The sequence below is a fragment of the Balaenoptera borealis genome, assembly GCF_965194805.1.
Source record: "Balaenoptera borealis genome assembly, chromosome: 15".
NCBI classification, from domain to species: domain Eukaryota; kingdom Metazoa; phylum Chordata; class Mammalia; order Artiodactyla; family Balaenopteridae; genus Balaenoptera; species Balaenoptera borealis.
The window spans coordinates 1748817-1767108 of NC_138871.1; the positions used below are offsets into that span (position 1 = coordinate 1748817).

General features: G+C 50.2%; 1 protein-coding gene across 4 annotated transcripts in view; it reads left to right on the forward strand.

Moving 5' to 3' along the window:
- The window catches only part of ST6GAL2 (ST6 beta-galactoside alpha-2,6-sialyltransferase 2), a 72792-nt gene that overhangs the window by 26743 nt on the left and 27757 nt on the right, over positions 1–18292 (forward strand). For all 4 annotated transcript variants that reach the window (XR_014234917.1, XM_082357335.1, XM_082357334.1 and 1 more), the window contains exon 2: positions 17242–18165. Coding sequence is in view for 3 of the 4 variants with exons in the window: in XM_082357335.1 (XP_082213461.1) it covers positions 17298–18165 (868 nt within the window). In the remaining variant the exon portion in view is untranslated. The remainder of the gene's footprint in view (positions 1–17241; positions 18166–18292) is intronic.

An 18292-nucleotide genomic window follows, 5' to 3' on the forward strand; every position in this document is an offset into this window, starting at 1 on the left:
TGGGCAGATGTTAAAAATCAGGTCTCCTCCCCCCACCCCCCTTCCCCGAGAGCCAATTTTAAAACTGTTATCAGCACATTACTGAATGGGGATGAAATTTAGAGAAGTTCCTTTAGGAAGGTTTGTTACAAGCTGTGTCTATTGTGGACTATTCCAGAACCCACTAGAAAGTGTGGGGAAGGGAAAAAGGAAAAAGGGGATGAACATTCTTGGAGCATCTTGCCTGGCAGTACACTGATTGGTATAGAATCTAATGAAAATCCTCTGAAAGTCTGGCTGAGCTGTATGACGGTACCTCAGCCTTGCAGGGGAGGAACCTGGTCTCTGGTTGGATAACTTGCCCTTATTTATACAGCTTATCAGTGAAGAAATGCATGTCGGAAAAGTATTTGAATTTAGGTGTTTGTGACTCAGCTCCTTAACATCTTTCTTCGGTAGAATGGAAATCTGAATATGTTTTGCAAAGGTAATAGTGTTCAGCGCTCTGGGAAAATTTTTCTAAGTATAATTACACTCTCTTTTTCCTTTCATTCATTTATCTGTGCATCAGGCATGGAGAGTCCCGCTGTTGGTTCTGCCTGTAGGAGAGGCAGGCACAGGTGCAGCGCCGGGTAGCACAGAAAGTGGCCAGGGAAGGATGCCCAGGCTGGTTCTTGAAAGGTGACAGCCCCAGTTTTCCTGCAGAGGAAACAGCCCTTGCAGAGGCACTTAGATGTGAGCCGGGCATTGCGTGTGGGATCCAGGGTTGCAGGTGTCAAGGTGGAGGCTGGTTTGGGGAAAGGTGACGGGGATTGTGAGATTGTGGTCAGACAGGCGTCTGTGGGTAGTTCTGTGGGTAGTTCTGTGGGTAGTTTTGTGGGTGGTTTGGGGCTTTCTGCGAACCACTTCTTGACCGCACGGTGGGGCAAGTGTGCAGTGCCCATCCTCTCTCCTGCCTTTGGATTTCACTCACTCGCACAGCCCATCCGAGGGCCAACATCCAAAGGGAAGCTTCTGCAATGCAGGTGTCTGGTCCCTGCCCCTGGGATTTTGGTTCAGCAAGTCTGGAGCAGAACCCAGGAGGTTTCATTTTTAACATACGTGCAACAGTACACACAGAAATGTCCTTCTAACTTCAGTGTCTTCGCCACCAGGAAGAGAGGACACACACAGTAATAATAAGGCTCTTCCCAGCTTCACATCCCTGTGACACCCAGTCTCCATCTGTCCCCACGATCACCTTGTGAGATGTTCAGAGCGGTCGTTACTCCTTATCTTACAGTTGAGAGAACAGAGACGGCAGAGGTTTATTAAGGAGCGCAGGTCCTGCCATAGCACCTGGGGGACCCACACTTCTCCCCATTTGCCAGCGTGTTTTCCTCGGGGACACAGGCCCCAGGAGTCCTGCCCATGTGCCCTGGATGCCACCTCGTGGCAGTCTGCTCCGAGGCCAACCTCAGAACCATCGTGCCTTGAACAGGGGACCACCTGGGCTCCCCAAGATGTCTTGAGCTCCATTGGGATGATTCTACAGACTTTACAGCATAGTAATTTGATTCTTAATGTTCCTCCTATTCAATTCCCGCAGCATTCTGTTCAGCTACTGAACTTTATAAAATAGTGGAAGTAAAATCCATGATCCGATCTACTTAGTATCATTAGATGACAAGGAGTGTAATGCCAGTAGAAGAGATTTCTGTGGGTTTTAGGTATTTCCATCCATTTCCATCTCTTAATGACTGAGAACAAGACAGAACGAGGGTGTGAGCTTGAGCCCGGGGACCTGTGTTTTCATTCTGTCCACCACCAGCCAGCTCTGTAGCCACAGATAACGCACTGCGTGTCCCCAGACCGTGGGTACCTCATTGCAAAAGAGAGGAAGTGGGAGTTTTTGTAAGGTCTCCCCCAGCTTTTGTGAAAGCTCCCAAGTCTCCCGGATGGAGGGGAAAAAATTATCAGCACGAATTTCATGTTCTGTGGCTTTTCCAGGACAAACAACACATTTACATTGTGAACAATGAACTCATCATTCTATCATTGTGTTCGTCTATTTGGGGGTGGGTAAAATAGAAATGTATTTTATTCATCAAATTAATTAGATTTAAAGTAGTTCAATGATGTGTTTTCTCAAGTGTTGAGTCACTTTTCTCTCCTGACCTGCTCTGCATTCCTCTAGAACCTCGTTCTACTTATGTGACCCACCTGTTTAGTACCTGCGTAAAGGCACTAAATGTAAAGGATAATAAAATTGCATTCATCTCGGTCCACGCTTCTCAGTTGTCTTCACTTAGAACTGATACTTCGTTTTACTGTAGAAGTGGGACTAAAAATTTATAGTAAAATGAGAAGGGCAACCAAGTGAGAAGTGCTTTTTTAGCCTGTAAAGCAGAGTAGACCCACAGGAGCCATACATGGCTGAACTTGAACTTGACATTCTGAGAAAGCCAGAACATATTCTGGGGTGTATTCTTTTTCTTTGAATTCAAGGTAATAACTGTACACTGTTCAGAAATGAATTCCAGATACAGATTTTTATCAAACTCATCTGACATTTTAAATAAATTTTAGGCCGATGAATTCAGTGTTTCTGTGGTAAAGATCGTAAACATTTTCCTTTTTCAAAAAGCAATCTGGGAGTGTATATTTGTACTGGAGTTAATGCTGTGTTAAGTCATTGTAACATAGCTGCTGCAAACATTTGTAGAACAAAGAAATAAGCCTTTATTTAAATCTTGCCAAGAGCAGAAATAAAATGAACAAACGCATACTGGTGGGAGAGGCAAAGGAAAGATTGGAGCTGTTTGATTACCGTGGGGCCGTGGTGCTGGCGTCTTGGTTAAGCTGCATGTACTAATATGGTATGACTGCTAATAATCTTAGGTCAGAGTGTGCCTTACAAGAGATGTTTGAGGAGTGAATAAATGTTGGAGCAGTGATTTTTTTTTTTTCTGCTACAGAACTTTCACTTAGTATGGAAAGTAGAAACAGAGACCCTAATTATAATAGTACCTGTGTATTTACATAGAGTAAGAAAGAAGAAGAAATGAACATCATTTCCACTTAATAATGAAATACTCTTGGCTGACACAGGCATCATGAAGACAGTGTTAGCGGTTATTCTCTCTAAATTGTAGAATCACGGAGAATAAGACTGTGTCGTATTGTCCTTTTAATCCCCACCGTCTAGCACAGTGCCTGGACATATAATAATTGCTCGTACATTGTGTGTGTGTGTGTGTGTGTGTGTGTGTGTGTGTGAATTCCCATCAGGAGTGGATGGGCAGCTTATATGCCACGACTTAAATAAGAATTAGAAGAAAGCTAGAAGAAAGCTTTTCCAGGCCAGAGAGAAATTACAGTAGCAGGAGGAGGGGCTGGGATGGGCGGGGGTGGGGAGATTCCCAGATTACGTGTTTGGCACAGATATTGAACCAGGATTCAGATGATGTGACCCCATCCATCACCTCAGAAACTCGCAGTTTTCAGATAGCATCCTTCCTCTCCTTTGATGGACTGTTTCCCTGTCATCCTAGTTGGCTTTCGGTTCACATTCTGGTGACTTGCCACAGCTGTGGTCTCACCCTTCTGGTCTTCCTTGAACTTCTGCCCCTGACCTTTCCTGAGCTGGGCAGGCCTCTCCCCAGGGCGGGTCCGGGTTCCAGCGTTCGGCGTGGGTGCATCCTCGGTGCCACCACCCCGTTCTGCTGAAGCCCTGCAAAACTTTTGAGCCATCAGTCAAGGCTGGGGAGTGTGGATATATTATTATGTTCACTTTTCTCTCTTCTTCCTGGTTCCATATGTCACAAAATGAACTTCCAGAAGTCATACGTCTGAGTTCCCAAATCTCAGTTGTATGTCGTTCGGTTTTAGCTAAAACTATCTGTGAGGGAAGGTTTTTACTGAGCTCGCACGGGGAGGTTGAAACCCACTGCATTTTACTGCTGTCATTAGATGTGATGAAGACACTAAAATTATAGTGTTTCTCACAAGTTCTTGTTAATATACTTCACAGAAGCCGGTGTATGTGTAGATTAAGAAACAGGTGGTTTGAACTTTATGGGAGGTCTGTGATATACCCGGAGGCTACCCAGATTTCAATTCTCAGCGTGCCAACTCCTCCCCGCCCTGCCTCCACAGCTCTTGTTCGGTGTGTGATGCACCTGGCCGCTAGGTACCTGACTTCCCAACATCAGTTTGTCCTGGGCTAACACCTCACTGCCTGCACATGACCTCCCCAGGCCCCCCATCTGAGCTGTGCCCTGAAGCCCTGGTCTCCCAGTCCTTCGTTCTTTACGTTCCCCGAGTGGCTAAGCATTTAGGAAAGATAGGTCTGCCTCCTGGGGCTCAGGACCCCCTGGGAACATGGGGCCAAGTGTGGGAAGTGAGGTCAGAGAGACAAGCGGGACACGCACGCCGTGTACCTCGTGGAGGTCAAGACCGCACGTGTCTTATAGGGGGAAGAAGAAAGGAGGGTTGAGAGCAAGCAACCAGCTACATGAAATCTCCATTTAAAAGTTCCACTCTGTCTCCAGAGAAGACATCCAGATGGCCAACAGGCACATGAAAAGATGCTCAACATTGCTAATTAATAGAGAATTTCAACTCAAAACTACAATGAGGTATCACCTCCCATTGGTCAGAATGGCCATCATCAAAACATCTGCAAATATTAAATGCTGGAGAGGGTGTGGAGAAAAGGGAACCCTCCTGCACTGTTGGTGGGAATGTAAGTTGGTGCAGCCACTATGGAGGACAGTATGGAGGTTCCTGAAAAAACTACAAATGGAACTACCATGTGATCCAGCAATCCCACTCCTGGGCATATATCTGGAAAAGATGAAACTAATTCGAAAAGACACATGCACCTCCAATGTTCATAGCAGCAGTATTCACAATAGCCAAGACATGGAAGTAACCTAAATGTCCATCAACAGATGAATGGATAAAGAAGATGTGGCACATATATACAATGGAATCTTACTCAGCCATAAAAAAGAAGGAAATAATGCCATTTGCAGCAACATGGATGGACCTAGAGATTGCCATACTGAGTGAAGTAAGTCAGGCAGAGAAAGGCAAATATCATATGATATTGCTTATGTGTGGAATCTAAAAACCTGATACAAATGAACTTATTTACAGAACAGAAATAGACCCGTAGACATAGAAAACAAACTTACGGTTACCAAAGGGGGAAGGTGGGGAGGGATAAATTAGGAGTTTGGGATTAACAGATACACACTACTACATATAAAATAGATAAACAACAAGGACCTACTGTACAGCACAGGGAACTCTGCTCAGTTCACATAGGGATAGAGAGATATATATATACGGATCACTGTGCTGTACACCTGAAACTAACACAATATTGTAAGTCAGCTAGACTTCAATAAACAGACACACGCACACGTGTCTCACTCTTCTGTTTCAATCCCCGTTCTCCTTTTCCATCAGCCCAGAGAGACTTTTTATCTCCCCTTGGGCAAGAGAAAACCGGTTCAGCAAGTATCCTTCCAAATTTTTGTCCTCCCCTTCCCCACCCCTTGAAATACAGCTTTTGAACTTAAACTCCAAGAATTTACGTACTGGGCTCCTGGTTCCTCTGTGACAGTCATCCTTGGGCATGGGAAGTCTTCTGTTTGTCCCTGTGAAGGCAGGAAAGTCAGGGGCAAAAGGGAACGTGGAAACAATCAGTTAGGATGCACAGTGTCCTGCCAGACTTACTTATGTACTTGGTGTCTGTCTTTCCCAAATCACTTTAGGCTCAGTGAGGGGGGATTTATTCTTTGATTTGCTCAGCATCGTATACCTGGAATCCAGCACGTAGCAGATGTCCAGATGTCTGTGGAATTTACAAATGAAGGAAGTAGTGGAAGATCAGCGCTGTGCTCATGGGCACACACGCACCAGATACAAAAACAATTGTTCGGCTCTTGACATGGGCACAGTGACCCAGTGACTGGCCGTGACCTAGGGTGGGTGACAATTAGGGTGTGCTGTAACGAATGGCCAATCCTCAGAGTTAGAAACTTCAGAAATGATTTCATAACCTGGAAACTTTTTACTGGTCTTGAGAATGAAAACTGGAGAAGCACGCTAGAGGGAAAACATCCGAACCATGTCTGGGTTGCCCTGATGTCCGCTGAGTCCACTCCAGCCCCTCACACCTTTGCACAGGGGGCTCTGTGGATGGAGAACGTGGCTTTGGAGCTCACAGGGCAGAGTTGAAAGCTCCACACTGAGAACTGTCTTTGAAGTCTCATGTTTTATATTAAATCTTCAGGTTGATTTTCTATTTGACTCCGTGATATGTGTGTATATGTGTTTTAAAACACAAAAATTAATGTGTTTCTCCTAGCCCACTGTGAGCTCAGAGCTCTTTTACGCCTTCGTAAATCACTTTAGCTTTAAGTTTTTCTTTTGCAGACTGATAACATTGTCACATGAAAGTTTTAACCAAAGCTGGCATCCAGCGTACAATGTTAGATTTCTATTTTGTGCTGATGTATTAGCAGGAATCATGACCTAAAGAGATTAGGAAATAGAGACATAGATATAAACACAATTAATGAGTTCTCCTTCTTGTTTTTACAACTTTCAGGACAAGTTTTATGTTGACAACTTTTGTTATGTTTAAAATCATAAGTACTTTAAATCCACGTAAAATAGAGAAAATAGTAAGAGAGTTTCTGGTACCCAGATTGAATAGATGTGAATATTTTGCCATTTTCCTCCAGATCTTGTCTTTATGAGACAGGACATATTTGAGTGATAACTCAGGATCTGCCCCCTCCTCTCACCCAAGCTATTTCCCTCCCTCCTCAGAGGAGCTTCTAGCTGCAGCTTGTATCGGGTTGTCAGATTTTACATAAACAGTAGGATGTGCTGTGTTTGTTTTTGCAGCTCCTGTTTTTCCCTCAACGTTTCTCTGAGATTTATTTGCGCTGGTCTTTGGAGATGGAGCTAGAGCAGTGAGCTTGGTTTTTTAAGAGGCGGCTTTTGCCCACATAAGACACTTTCCTTCTGACGGGATTCAAGTGCCACGTGGGGTGTTCGAAGTCTCCCGAGAGGGGGGTCTCCGAAGCACCCTCTCGTCTCTGGGCTCTTGTGAGATGCCCCAATTCCAGACTGCAGAGAGATTTTGGATTTTGAATCTTCAGTGTACTTTTCGTTCATTCGTCTGCTACTCAAGAATTTAAATCTAATGCTTCCCCAAGAATGTACTTTATTTCCTCAAGGGCAAAGAATCAGGTGATATCTATTCAATCTGACATTAGGTTTAGTAACTATTTGCTGAATTACAGCCGCATAAATTACAATAAACTTCTGAGCAGGACGAAGCCATTAGAAGATGCCCATCAGGTATTCAGTCCACAATGGGTCTACTTTTTACGACCGAAACGCCAGGCAGGGGGTTTACTGGGGGGCTCACTTAGTGCTTATCAGCTTGATCGGGGCCAGGTGTTTGTCTAAACCAGGGCACATCCATTTGGGGTCATTTAAGGGATGCCCACCAGTGAACCCTCGAGTGTCTACACATGGGACCAATACTCATACAGGGAAATCCAGGCTTGGATTCCTTTTACAGAGATCCAAAACCTGGACTGAAAAATACTATTTCTTGAGCTCTCGCTGTGAGCCAGTCACTGCGCTAAGTCTCGTAGACCAACGAGGATCAGGCTGTGTATGACACTCGCTGAATGAAGAAACTGAGGCTTAAAGGATTATCCGAGGTGACAGGGAGGATGTGAACAGCCTCTCCCATCCCAGGGCCTTCTGGTCAACCACACGCTGTAGAGTCCAACACGCACAGTGTGGACCGGGGACGGTGGCCCTGAGCCGCCACCTGGGTGGTGCCAGCACCCCTCACCACTGCACCCCACTCCCTGCCGGCCCACAGTGAGGCTCTGGACACCTATCGGACGAGGGGGGGGGGCCCGCTCTTCCTAAGGAAGGGGGCTTCTGCTGCCACGGAGGCCTCCTTGTAAGAACCACCTGCCGGACACCTACACTCCCGCTGCGAAGCCCGCTTACATTTGAGGGATCGGGGGAAAAGTTGTACATCTCAGTGGCAGGTATGCAGTCTCCCATCCTGACTCTTCAGCATGAGCGTGAAGCGAGTTTACTGCTTCAGCCGTGAGCCTTTTTGGCACATGATTGGTACAAAGTGTAAATATTCCAATGATAATCATCGTAAAACAAACAGACCACTGTGTCCGGAGCAGCCGGCTGTGATTGAGCAGCCAGAGGCCCCAGCTGGCGGGCAGCTTGCGCACCGCTGCACAGCCAGTAACGGGCATCAGGAACGCCGCCCCCTGCCCGGCTAGCGCCTGCCGCCTCCCTGCAGAAAGCCCCGAAAGCTGAAAGCTGCCCAGGGCCGCTCGCCTGTGCGAGCCTTTGCCTTTTAAACCCTTTCCCGTCTGCCCTGCCACCCGAGGGCAGACCTTGGACTGCTGGCCAGTTGACCCAGGAAGATGGCCCCAGGGCCTCAACGAGAGGGCACCTCCTTGTCCGGCTGGAGATCCCATCGCTCCTGGTCACCCGTCTGCTCACCAGGCAGCCCTGGCGCAGGTACGGCCCTGGCTGGAGGTGGGTAACCCCTCCCACACCGCGCTGTCCCTCAGTGTCCACCTCTGGTCCCCTCCTCTTTGACGCAGCCCAGGATGACTTCGGTCCTGGTCGCTCCTCTGCACACTCACCCGTCTTGGGACAGAGGAAGCAGTCAGAAGCATCATTTGTCTTCCTACCGAGAGAGCAAATCCCCTGCGATCGTGAGCCTTCACACCTGGAGCCTCTCTGGCAATGTCAGGGAGCCGGCCTCCCCTTCGGACTGGGCAGAAGGCGCATGGTTGACGTGCCAGGCGAAGCTGTCTGCGGTGGCCGCCAGTGTGGAGCTGTGTGGTTCTGAGGCCCACCTGGGAGGCTCAGTGTATCCAGTGAACATAAAGAGGGATGTTAGGGAAAACGGGATTTTATTATCAAGGCAGGGAGCTAGGCTGAAATTCAGCATGCTACTTTGTGGCAGAAAGGGAAAAAAATCTCATTAAAATTTTAAGCATGGTGCACCTTCCCTGGCTTCAAGATACAGTGCAAAAAGACAGGGTTTTGGAACAATGTACAGGAAAGGAACCGCTCAGAGCCGAATGAGAATAATAATGTTTGTAAGGAGTTTGTTATAAAGATTAAACTAAAAATGAAGAATTAAAATGAGACAGTGTAGATGAGGCCCTGGGTGCAGTGTCTGGCCCATGGGGGCACCTGGTGATGGCAGAGAGTGATGCTGGTCTGGTCCACCACCCTGACAGCTACCGTTCATAATAGCAACCCAGTCCGACCTGACCTAACCTGACTGCACGACACCAGTTACCTTCGCTGGGAGCCGCTCACACAGCTTCAAGCAGCTCACACTCACCTGCACTGACATTGCCCCAGCATCCAAATTCTGAACAAAGGGAAAGCCTGGCACTGCTTTTTGTAATTTACACCTTTGCCAAGCGACCTCCCTCAAGTGGTCCAGCCCTTGCGGCATCCTTCCTCCCATCCGGGACTGCTCCATTCTTTCTGGGGCCTGGGGTCACGGGAAGACTGGCCAGAAGCCGCCAGCAGTGGGGCTGCCCTTTCCTTCCGGAGGATGAATTGCAGTCCTGCTGAGGCGGGAGGTGCAGAGAAGGGGGTACCCTCCCACCACCGCTGAGCTCTGCTCGACCCTGCTGACTTTTTCTTTCTGTTCTTGTAGACATTAGCTTAAGAATGGGCTGGGATGGAGAGATAATGCACTAGGGGGTGGACCCTTAGTGGCCTTGAGGACTCCTTACATTTATAGAAAATGAAAAAAGAAAAGAAACTGGGTCCTTTGTGAAAGGACCCCCCTGAGGCGGTAAAGAGGCTGGGACGGCACCCTCCCCGTGCTCTGCAGGCCAAGTGTGTTCTTGGACATGTGATGAGAGCTAATTTTAGAAAAATGATTCTTGAAAGAAAATGACTCCTGAAGGCTATTAAGACCCATGAGTGCCTCACTATAGCTCACACACTAAATCTTGTTTACTATTATTTCAGAGTTAAAACAAATACTTAGATTTAAGATCACTGAGACAACTTCTATACACAAAAAAAGGCACGAGTGTTTCTCCAACCAAGAGAAAAGCTGGCCAGATGGCAGTTGTAGCAGACGCATCAATCAACGTGTGTTAAAAAAAACTCTACATTCAAGAAAACCAGTGACCAAGCTTGTCAACCTCAGGGTGTAGGAAGCACATCATTCAAATGGCAGAGCCCAGAAGTAACTTCTCCTAACCCTTAACAAAATAAGAAGGTATTAATCCACAGCTGCATCGTACGTAATGTCTGTCTGTGGTGGTGCTTACATTTCATAATTTCATTGGACAGCTTGTCATAAATTGTGCCTTTTGGGGAATGTGATTTCTTTCTGAATGACTTGAAGAAACATTTAAATACTCTCACGCTCCTCTGAACATCAATGCAGCAGTGGGACGCATTTCTTTGAGAATTAGTGTCCAAGATTTGGGCAGCGTAATTCCAGAGCAGGTAGAACCATCAAAATGATTTCTAGCAGTGGGTCACTTTTTTGTTTTGTCTCTAATCATTGTCTCTGTGTTATTGTACAGGTTTCCTAGAGGCTTGGCTAGAAAGGCAACAGAAAGTGGGGAAAGGTGGGATCAGAGAAAATTGGTTCAAATAGGCAGAGAGCATCCACTTGAAATCTATGCCCTAGCACGGCCGGGTGGTAATGTTGGGAATTGCTATGGGAGAGACGAGAAAGCCACACGGCACAGACGATGCATCTAACTTTGCCAGTCCTCTTCCCAGGGACCTGGCAGGACCTCAGCAGCCTCAGTCACTGTCTTCATCCCCGACGAGGCTGCATGAACCCGTGATCGATCGGGGGCCCATTTTCATCATCGCCTGGGGGCCTCTATTTGTATCTCCCGGATGCAATTTTTGTCCCCCTGCTGATGATGGGATGGAGCGGCAAGTGTAACAGACGCTACCTGTTTGAGCTGTATCATTACAGCATTTCAGATGTGCTACACTAGTGGGGAAAGGTGTGTCTTTTCTGTTGTTTATCCAACATTTCTTCCCATTAGGCTGTTCGGTTACTTTAAGGAAAAGACTGGTCCACGGCTCGGACTTGGACGGCATCCTCCACCTCTCTGTGTCCTGGATTTTTGCAAAAATGCTGGTGACTGGGGCCATGATACATGTTATGATTCCTACAGCATTTTGCTAGCAGAGGATTTGCGCTGCCTTGAGATTTCATCGTTTTGGAGGATGTTCCCTCAGTTGACAGGAGAGGTTTGCAGTGACAGAGGGTGCAGGGCAGGCTGTGTGTTATTGACAGCTGAAGCCTCGCCCGGAGCGCAGGCTGCGAGCCTACGCCGAGCATCAGGCAAGTCTCCCCTGACGAGAAGGCATCCTGTGCCTTGGTGTGCTGCTCTTTTCTCAGCGTTCAAGGCCTCACAGACCCTGCCCTTTCCACCTCCCGGGGCACCAGGTGGAGGGGACCCCGGCTCCCCCAGAGTCCTGGCCCCTCACAGCCCCATCCGTCCTGCAGGGCTTTTCCTTTCCTCCCGTTGAGTGGCCCGCACCTCCTCTCATTACTTCGCTCCCTTTCATGTCTCTCATCCCCCCACGAGGGAAACAGCTTCTCGAGCCTTCGGCTGGGAGCCAGGCGTTTCCGTGTAAAGCAGGCTCTGTGTGTGATGTTCTGAGTCCTGCCCTGAGATGTGGCAGGTCCCCTCCCAGCCCAGTTCCCGGGGCCTCCTGACCCCACTGGATGGAGGCAGCTGGGGGTCGGCTGGCCCAGGGTGCGCTGGCCCCCGGCTCCTCCCGGCAGGTCAAGGCTTCCCCCACCCCAGCCCTGGGTACACGCCTCACTTTGAGATTTTAAAAATAGTCTCTCAAGCGAATGCTGGAATAAGAAACCTCCGTTTCCTCTTCTTTAGTGACCCGCCAGGATAAGCCTCAGAGCTGTTCTCAGTGCAGGCAGCCAGGTAATAAGGATTTCCAGCCAGAAGCAGAAAGACTGCCTTTTAAATTAGCTACTACAGCCTTGCTGTGGTATAATGATTTGGTCTTTGTCCCAGTTCTAGGAATGGAGCTTCTAAAACCCTTGAATTTCCTGACTTATAAGAGTGTCTTTATTATGCTAATGAGGTGACTCTTGGTGACCCCCAGGATGGGGGCCGATCACCAGAAAGACAAACCCTGTGATGAGGGGCTTTGGGCCAGCCTGACCTCTGGGGATGGGAGGGGGACTGGAGTGTGAATTCAGTCACATGGCCCACGGTTAGCTCAGTGATGTCTACCTAATGAAACCCCAGCGTAACTCTGGGGTCCACTGCTCAGGAGAGCTTTGTGGTTGGTGGACACATTCATGTCCCAAGAGGGTGACATTCCTCAACACCAAGGGTAGAGGACATGGACCCTCTGCCCTTGGGATGACCCCCACCCAGACCTTGAACTCTGTGTATCCCTTCCCAAAGGACCGTGATCATTCGTTTAGCGCTTTCCTGAGTTCTGCGAGTCTTTTTAGCAAATTTTCAAACCTGAGGGTGTCATGGGGAAGCCCCCAAATTGGTAGCTACACAGTCAGAATGTTTCCGTGTCCAAGCTTGCTCTGCTCATTGCACAACAGGCCCATGAATTGGGAGACGAGGTGCTGAGGCAAGGAATACGACTTTATTCGGAAAGTCGGCAGAGCCAGAAGATAGCAGACTAGCATCTCAAAATAACCATCTTATCGGGGTTTGGATGCCAGTTTCTTCAATAGAACAGAGAGGGGGAGGAGATGAGGAAGTAAAGTACAAAGACCATAAGATTTGCAAATATCCCCTGGAATGGCCAGCCTCGGGGAGGGGATGTGTTAATTTCTTGTTCCTTGCCACCATCTGCAGGTGGACAGGGTCCGGATGTTTCCCTGGACAAAGGCACTTTGGTTTAACCTTCAGGCAGAGGGGCGGGGTTCCCCGAGGCAGGCCACTGTGTACAGTCTCCTTTCAGTGAACAAAGGCAGCAGAAAGCAAAGGTGAAAGTAAAAGGAGCCAACAGGTAGTCAGATTTGGCTCTTCCCCGTTGCAAGAAGCGCAGGTGGCCTGGGGACCCTGCTTCAGGCTGGTGTCGGAAGCGGGGTCAGTCTCGTGGGACTGAGTCCTTTCCCCATGGGGTGCCCGCTAACTGCAGTGGCTGGTGTCAGAGCTGTATTGCACGGCACTCAGCTGGGGGGGAAGCAGGATAACTGCTATTAAGGGTAATTTTGTGATTTCTAATACAAATGTTGAAATCCCGGAAACAGCTTTTAGATGGTCAGGCTGGAGCATCACGGTTTGAAGCACTGGCTCCTCAATGGACAGGTTTAGGAAGATCATTGAGCAGATGCTGCTCAAAGTGTGGTCCCCAGGCAGTGCCCGCCTGCACGCTGCTCATTGATGAGCTATGGACAGAACTTGGTGAGCCCTGAGAAGTTTTTCCAGCATGGGGACATTGCCGAGACGGTCAGGAATGGAAATGTGAAGGTATTCAGATTGCGACAATTTAGGGGGAGAATGATCCTTCCCCACAGACAGTTTAAGAAGGCGTATTTAGAATAGATGGCCTCATCTGGTACAGTCAGATGGAATCAGAGCTTAGTGTTAAAAGTGTGAGCAGATGGGTTTTTATGTGCTATCTGCTGCTTGGTATCTCTGTGGCTTTGGGCAAGTTACTTAACCTCTCTGGGCTTCAACCTCCTCATCTATAAAATGGACATCGCAGTATTTCCTACCTTACTAGGTGCTGGGAAGACCAAATGGGATAATCCAGGAAAAGCATTAAGTGAGCACAGGGTCTGGCACGGAGCAAGTAAACTGCTGGCATTATTTCTTTCTTATTTATTTATTTATTCATTTATTTTTATTTTTGGCTGCGTTGGGTCTTCGTTGCTGCGCGCGGGCTTTCTCTGGTTGCAGCGAGCGGGGGCTACTCCTCATTGCGGTGCGTGGGCTTCTCATTGCGGTGGCTTCTCTTGTTGCTGAGCATGGGCTGTAGGCGCACGGGCTTCAGTAGTTGTGGCACATGGGCTCAGCAGTTGTGGCTCGCGGGCTCTAGAGCACAGGCTCAGTAGTTGTGGCTCACGGGCTTAGTTGCTCCGCGGCATGTGGGATCTTCCCAGACCAGGGCTCGAACCCCTGTCCCCTGCATTGGCAGGTGGATTCTTAACCACTGCACCACCAGGGCCACCAGGGAAGTCCCTGGCATTATTTCTTGTATGTTCGTTTCTTGGCATCGTTGTCTCTGGCTTGGTGAGACCACGTTCTGTGTATGGGTTTGATATATGACTGCGAGGGAAATCTACAGGCTTCCTTTCACGTGACCACGAGGTAAAGCAAACACTTGTTAAGTAGCCATAACTTAAACAAGTCACTGAATGTGGCTTTCACATAACCCCTCGGAGAGGCTAGACCGTTGGATACATTCTGGGCTCCTCTCATCTGGCATTGCTCCAGTCACCGTTTCTGATGCAGCAAAACACCTCGAGACTTAGTGGCTCAGAACAGCGACCTGTCATGATCACTCCTGGTTCTGTGGGTTAACTGGGCTCCGCTGGGTTCTCACTTGGGGTCTTACGTGCTGCTGCAGCCAGAGGTTGGCCAGGGCTGAAGTCATCTGAACGCTCCACTGGGCTGGAGTCCAAGGCAGTGAGAGGCTGGGACAGCTGGACAGCCCGGGCTTGGCTGGGCATCTCTCGGTCCACGTGGCCTTTCCCACGCGGCTAGCCTGGGCTTCCTCACTGCATGGTGGATTCAGGTGAGAGAGACGTCTGTCTTTGCTGGTGGCTACTTCCCCCATTGTGAGCGTTTTAAAGGCAGGACGTGGAAGCTGCTGGACCTGGGCCTGGTACCTGGTCAGAGCCCTCCCGCTGCTCAAGGCGGGGAGACACAGACTCACCTCTCCATGGGAAGAGGGCAAAGGACCGTGTCCACCTGTAACAGGCATGTGGGCTTCTCACTTTCGCACATCTTCTTTTCTACCAGAGACGGTGTATAGCTTCCCCAGGTGACTACACGGACCTGGGGATCACCCACTTTGATTTCAGTTATCTGAGTAAAACCCCCTGCCCTTGCATTACGGCCTTCTCCTCACCTGCCTCCTGGTTTTCCTGGAGGCCGTTCAGCCTGTGGAGGTGGGGGAGGAGTCCCCTCTGCGAACCCCTCCCATCAGACGGGCTTCCGGAATGTCTGCTTGCTGCTGAGGCCCCCCTTACCCCACTTCCTCCCTGCCCCCCACTCCCCTGAAAGCCCCTGCCACCAGCACCTCCCTGCCTTGCTCAGAGACCTCCCTCCTCCCCATTTCTCACACAGCACGTAGCCCCGACTTCCCAGTAGGCCCCCATCCCCACCCCCAAGGCTGGAAGGGACAGCTTCCCAGCCTGCTTTCCCCCCAGATGGTCTCCCCACTTCTTCCAACACCGTCACCAACACACAGCTGTGCACATCTGCAGACACACAGCTCCCACCCCCAACGCACATACACACACACACACACACACACACACACACACATCATTCTTTCAACAGTACTTATTCAGGGCCGGCCTGTGCTGGGCTCTGGGCTCCACAGCTTAAAGCTCCCGCAGCTCACTTAGCATTCCTTATGTTTGTCCTTTTCTGAGGCTTTGCTTGCATTCCTAAAGCTTAGGTGCATTTCTTTTTTTATTTTTCTTTCTTTAAAAATTTTATTGAAGTATGGTTGATTTACAATGTTGTGTTTAATTTCTGCTGTAGATCAAAGTGACTCAGTTATATATTCTTTTTCACATTCTTTTCCGTTATGGTTTATCACAGGATATTTAATAGAGTTCCCTGTGTTATAGAGTAGGACCTTGTTTTTATCCATCCTGTATGTAATAGTTTGCATCTAATAGCCCCAGACTCCTAATCCTTCCCTCCCCGCACCGCCTTGACAACCACAAGTCTGTTCTCTGTGCCTGCAAGTCTGTTTCTGTTTCATAGATAAGTTCATTTGTGTCGTATTTTAGATCCCACATAAAAGTGATATCAGACGGTATTTGTCTTTCTCTTTCTGACTTACTTCACTTAGTATGATGATCTCTAGTTGCATCCATATTGCTGCAAATGGCATTATTTCATGCTTTTTTATGGTTGAGTAGTATTCCATTGTATACACGTACCACATCTTCTTTATCCATTCATCTGTTGATGGACATTTAGGTTGTTTCCATGTCTTGGCTATTGTGAATAGTGCTGCTGTGAACATAAGGGTGCATGTATCTTTTCAAATGAGAGTTCTTCCTGATACACGCCCAGGAGTGGAATTGCGGAAGCATATGGCAACTCTATTTTTAGTTTTTTGAGGACCCTCCATACTGATAGGAAAGGCCCCTTGTGAAGACTGGTTCATATAGGGACGGGGAAAAGAGCAAGTGCGACCATGACAACTTCGTGATCTGCTATCAGCCGCATTAGGTGCGTTTCTTACTGATATTTTGTCGTTTCCTTTAGTGCCAAGCACTGTGCTTGCTACCTGAGTAACAAAGAAGCGATGATCGTGGGCTGCGCTACTGAGTGGAGAAGAGGGCCCTTCTCTCTGACTCTGTTTCTTGTACTTTCATCTCAGCCTCCTTCCTCACCCTTTCCCGGTTGGAGGCTCACCTAGCTCTCTCATCTCCTCCCGTGTTTAGGATTTTGACATTTGTCCCTCTTATTCCATCAGAGGATCATGGTGAGAGCGATGGGTATATCTCAGAGGCTCATGGTGAGAGTCTGTATTTGGTATATCTCAGGGTCCCCCCCGTGTGTGTGTGCATCTCTTAGCCGAGATGGATTCTAGTGGAGAGGCCTATGGGTAGACTTGACATCACTCCCTTTTTGACCTCCAAGGAGCTTTCTAGGCAGGGAAGTCTCCTGACTTCGAGAATGAGGAATATGTGGTCTCTTACCTTCCGTCTGGGCAGGGCCCAGCCTCCTGTCTCGATTGTCCTGCTATTCTCGTCTGGGAGTATCGGGCCACAGGGAACAAATCTCCACTTGCTTACCTTGGGGGGGGGCCATCTACGTCCTGCCTCAGTGGGACCCCTTGCCTTGCAGACGTGATGAGGGTGGGGGGCATATGACCCCTGAATTTAGCCGAAGCTCCGGATGATCCTGGCTTCTGATGCCCCCTCTAACCCTCCCGAGACCCTCTAAAGAGACCGTCCCCAGCGCTGTCCCGCGCGCCTCACCGTGACACCCGGCTGTTTTTCAGGTCCATCCCGCCTCCCGCCGCCTCGGGACGCCAGGTGCTGACCCCGCGGACCTGCCATGAAACCACACTTGAAGCAATGGAGACAAGGAACGCTCTGCGGGATATTCGCTTGGGGTCTCGTCTTCCTGGTGGTCTTCCTGTACTTCACCGACAGCAACCCTGCCCAGCCCGCGCCCAGCTCCTTCTCCTTCCTGGAGACCAGGAGGCTGCTGCCGGCGCAGGGAAGGCAGCGGGCCATCATGGGCGCATCGGAGGGCCTGCCCGAGGGCGCGGACGCTCGCAGGGGGCTGCCCCGCACACACCCGCATGGCCCGCTGCCCGCGGCGCCGGGCGACCTGCGGGCGTGGGCCCCAGACGGCTTTGAAAATGAAGACGACTTCCTTTCGCCCCAGACGGGGAGAACATCGCAAAGCGCTTTCCCCCCGGAGGACGCCGCTCCGGGCACGTCGGGGGGCCCGGAGGGGGCTCGGTCGGCGCGCCGGGCCCGGGGGCGGCGGGCGAAGCGAGGGGCCCGGAGGCAGAGCCGGAGCGCGGCGCCCGGGGTGGGCGAGGACGGGGAGCGGCTGTACGCGTCCGCGTCCCGGGCGCTCCTGCGCCGGCTCTGGAAGGGCGACGCGTCGGCGCGGATGCTGCACCCGCGCCTGCAGAAGGCCATGGGCGCCTACCTGCGCGCCAACAAGCACGGCGTGCGCTTCCGGGGGCGCCGGGCGGCCGGGCGGAGCCGCGCGGAGCTGCTGTGCGCCCTGCGGGGCCGCGTGCGGGTGCGCACCCTGGACGGCAGCGAGCCGCCCTTCTCGGCGCTCGGCTGGCGCGCGCTGGTCCCCGCCGTGCCGCTCGGCCGGCTGCTCCCGCGCGGGCTCCGGACCTGCGCCGTGGTCACGTCGGCCGGCGCCATCCTCAACTCGTCCCTGGGCGAAGAGATAGGTGGGTCCCCGCGGCCCCCCGCCCCCAGGGTGGCCGCTCCGGCACTGTGTTTCTGGAAGGTCTTAGGTCTTCTTCCTTCCCTGGGACGGAGTGAGCCTCGGCGGGTGGAATCCCAGCAGAGGTCTCC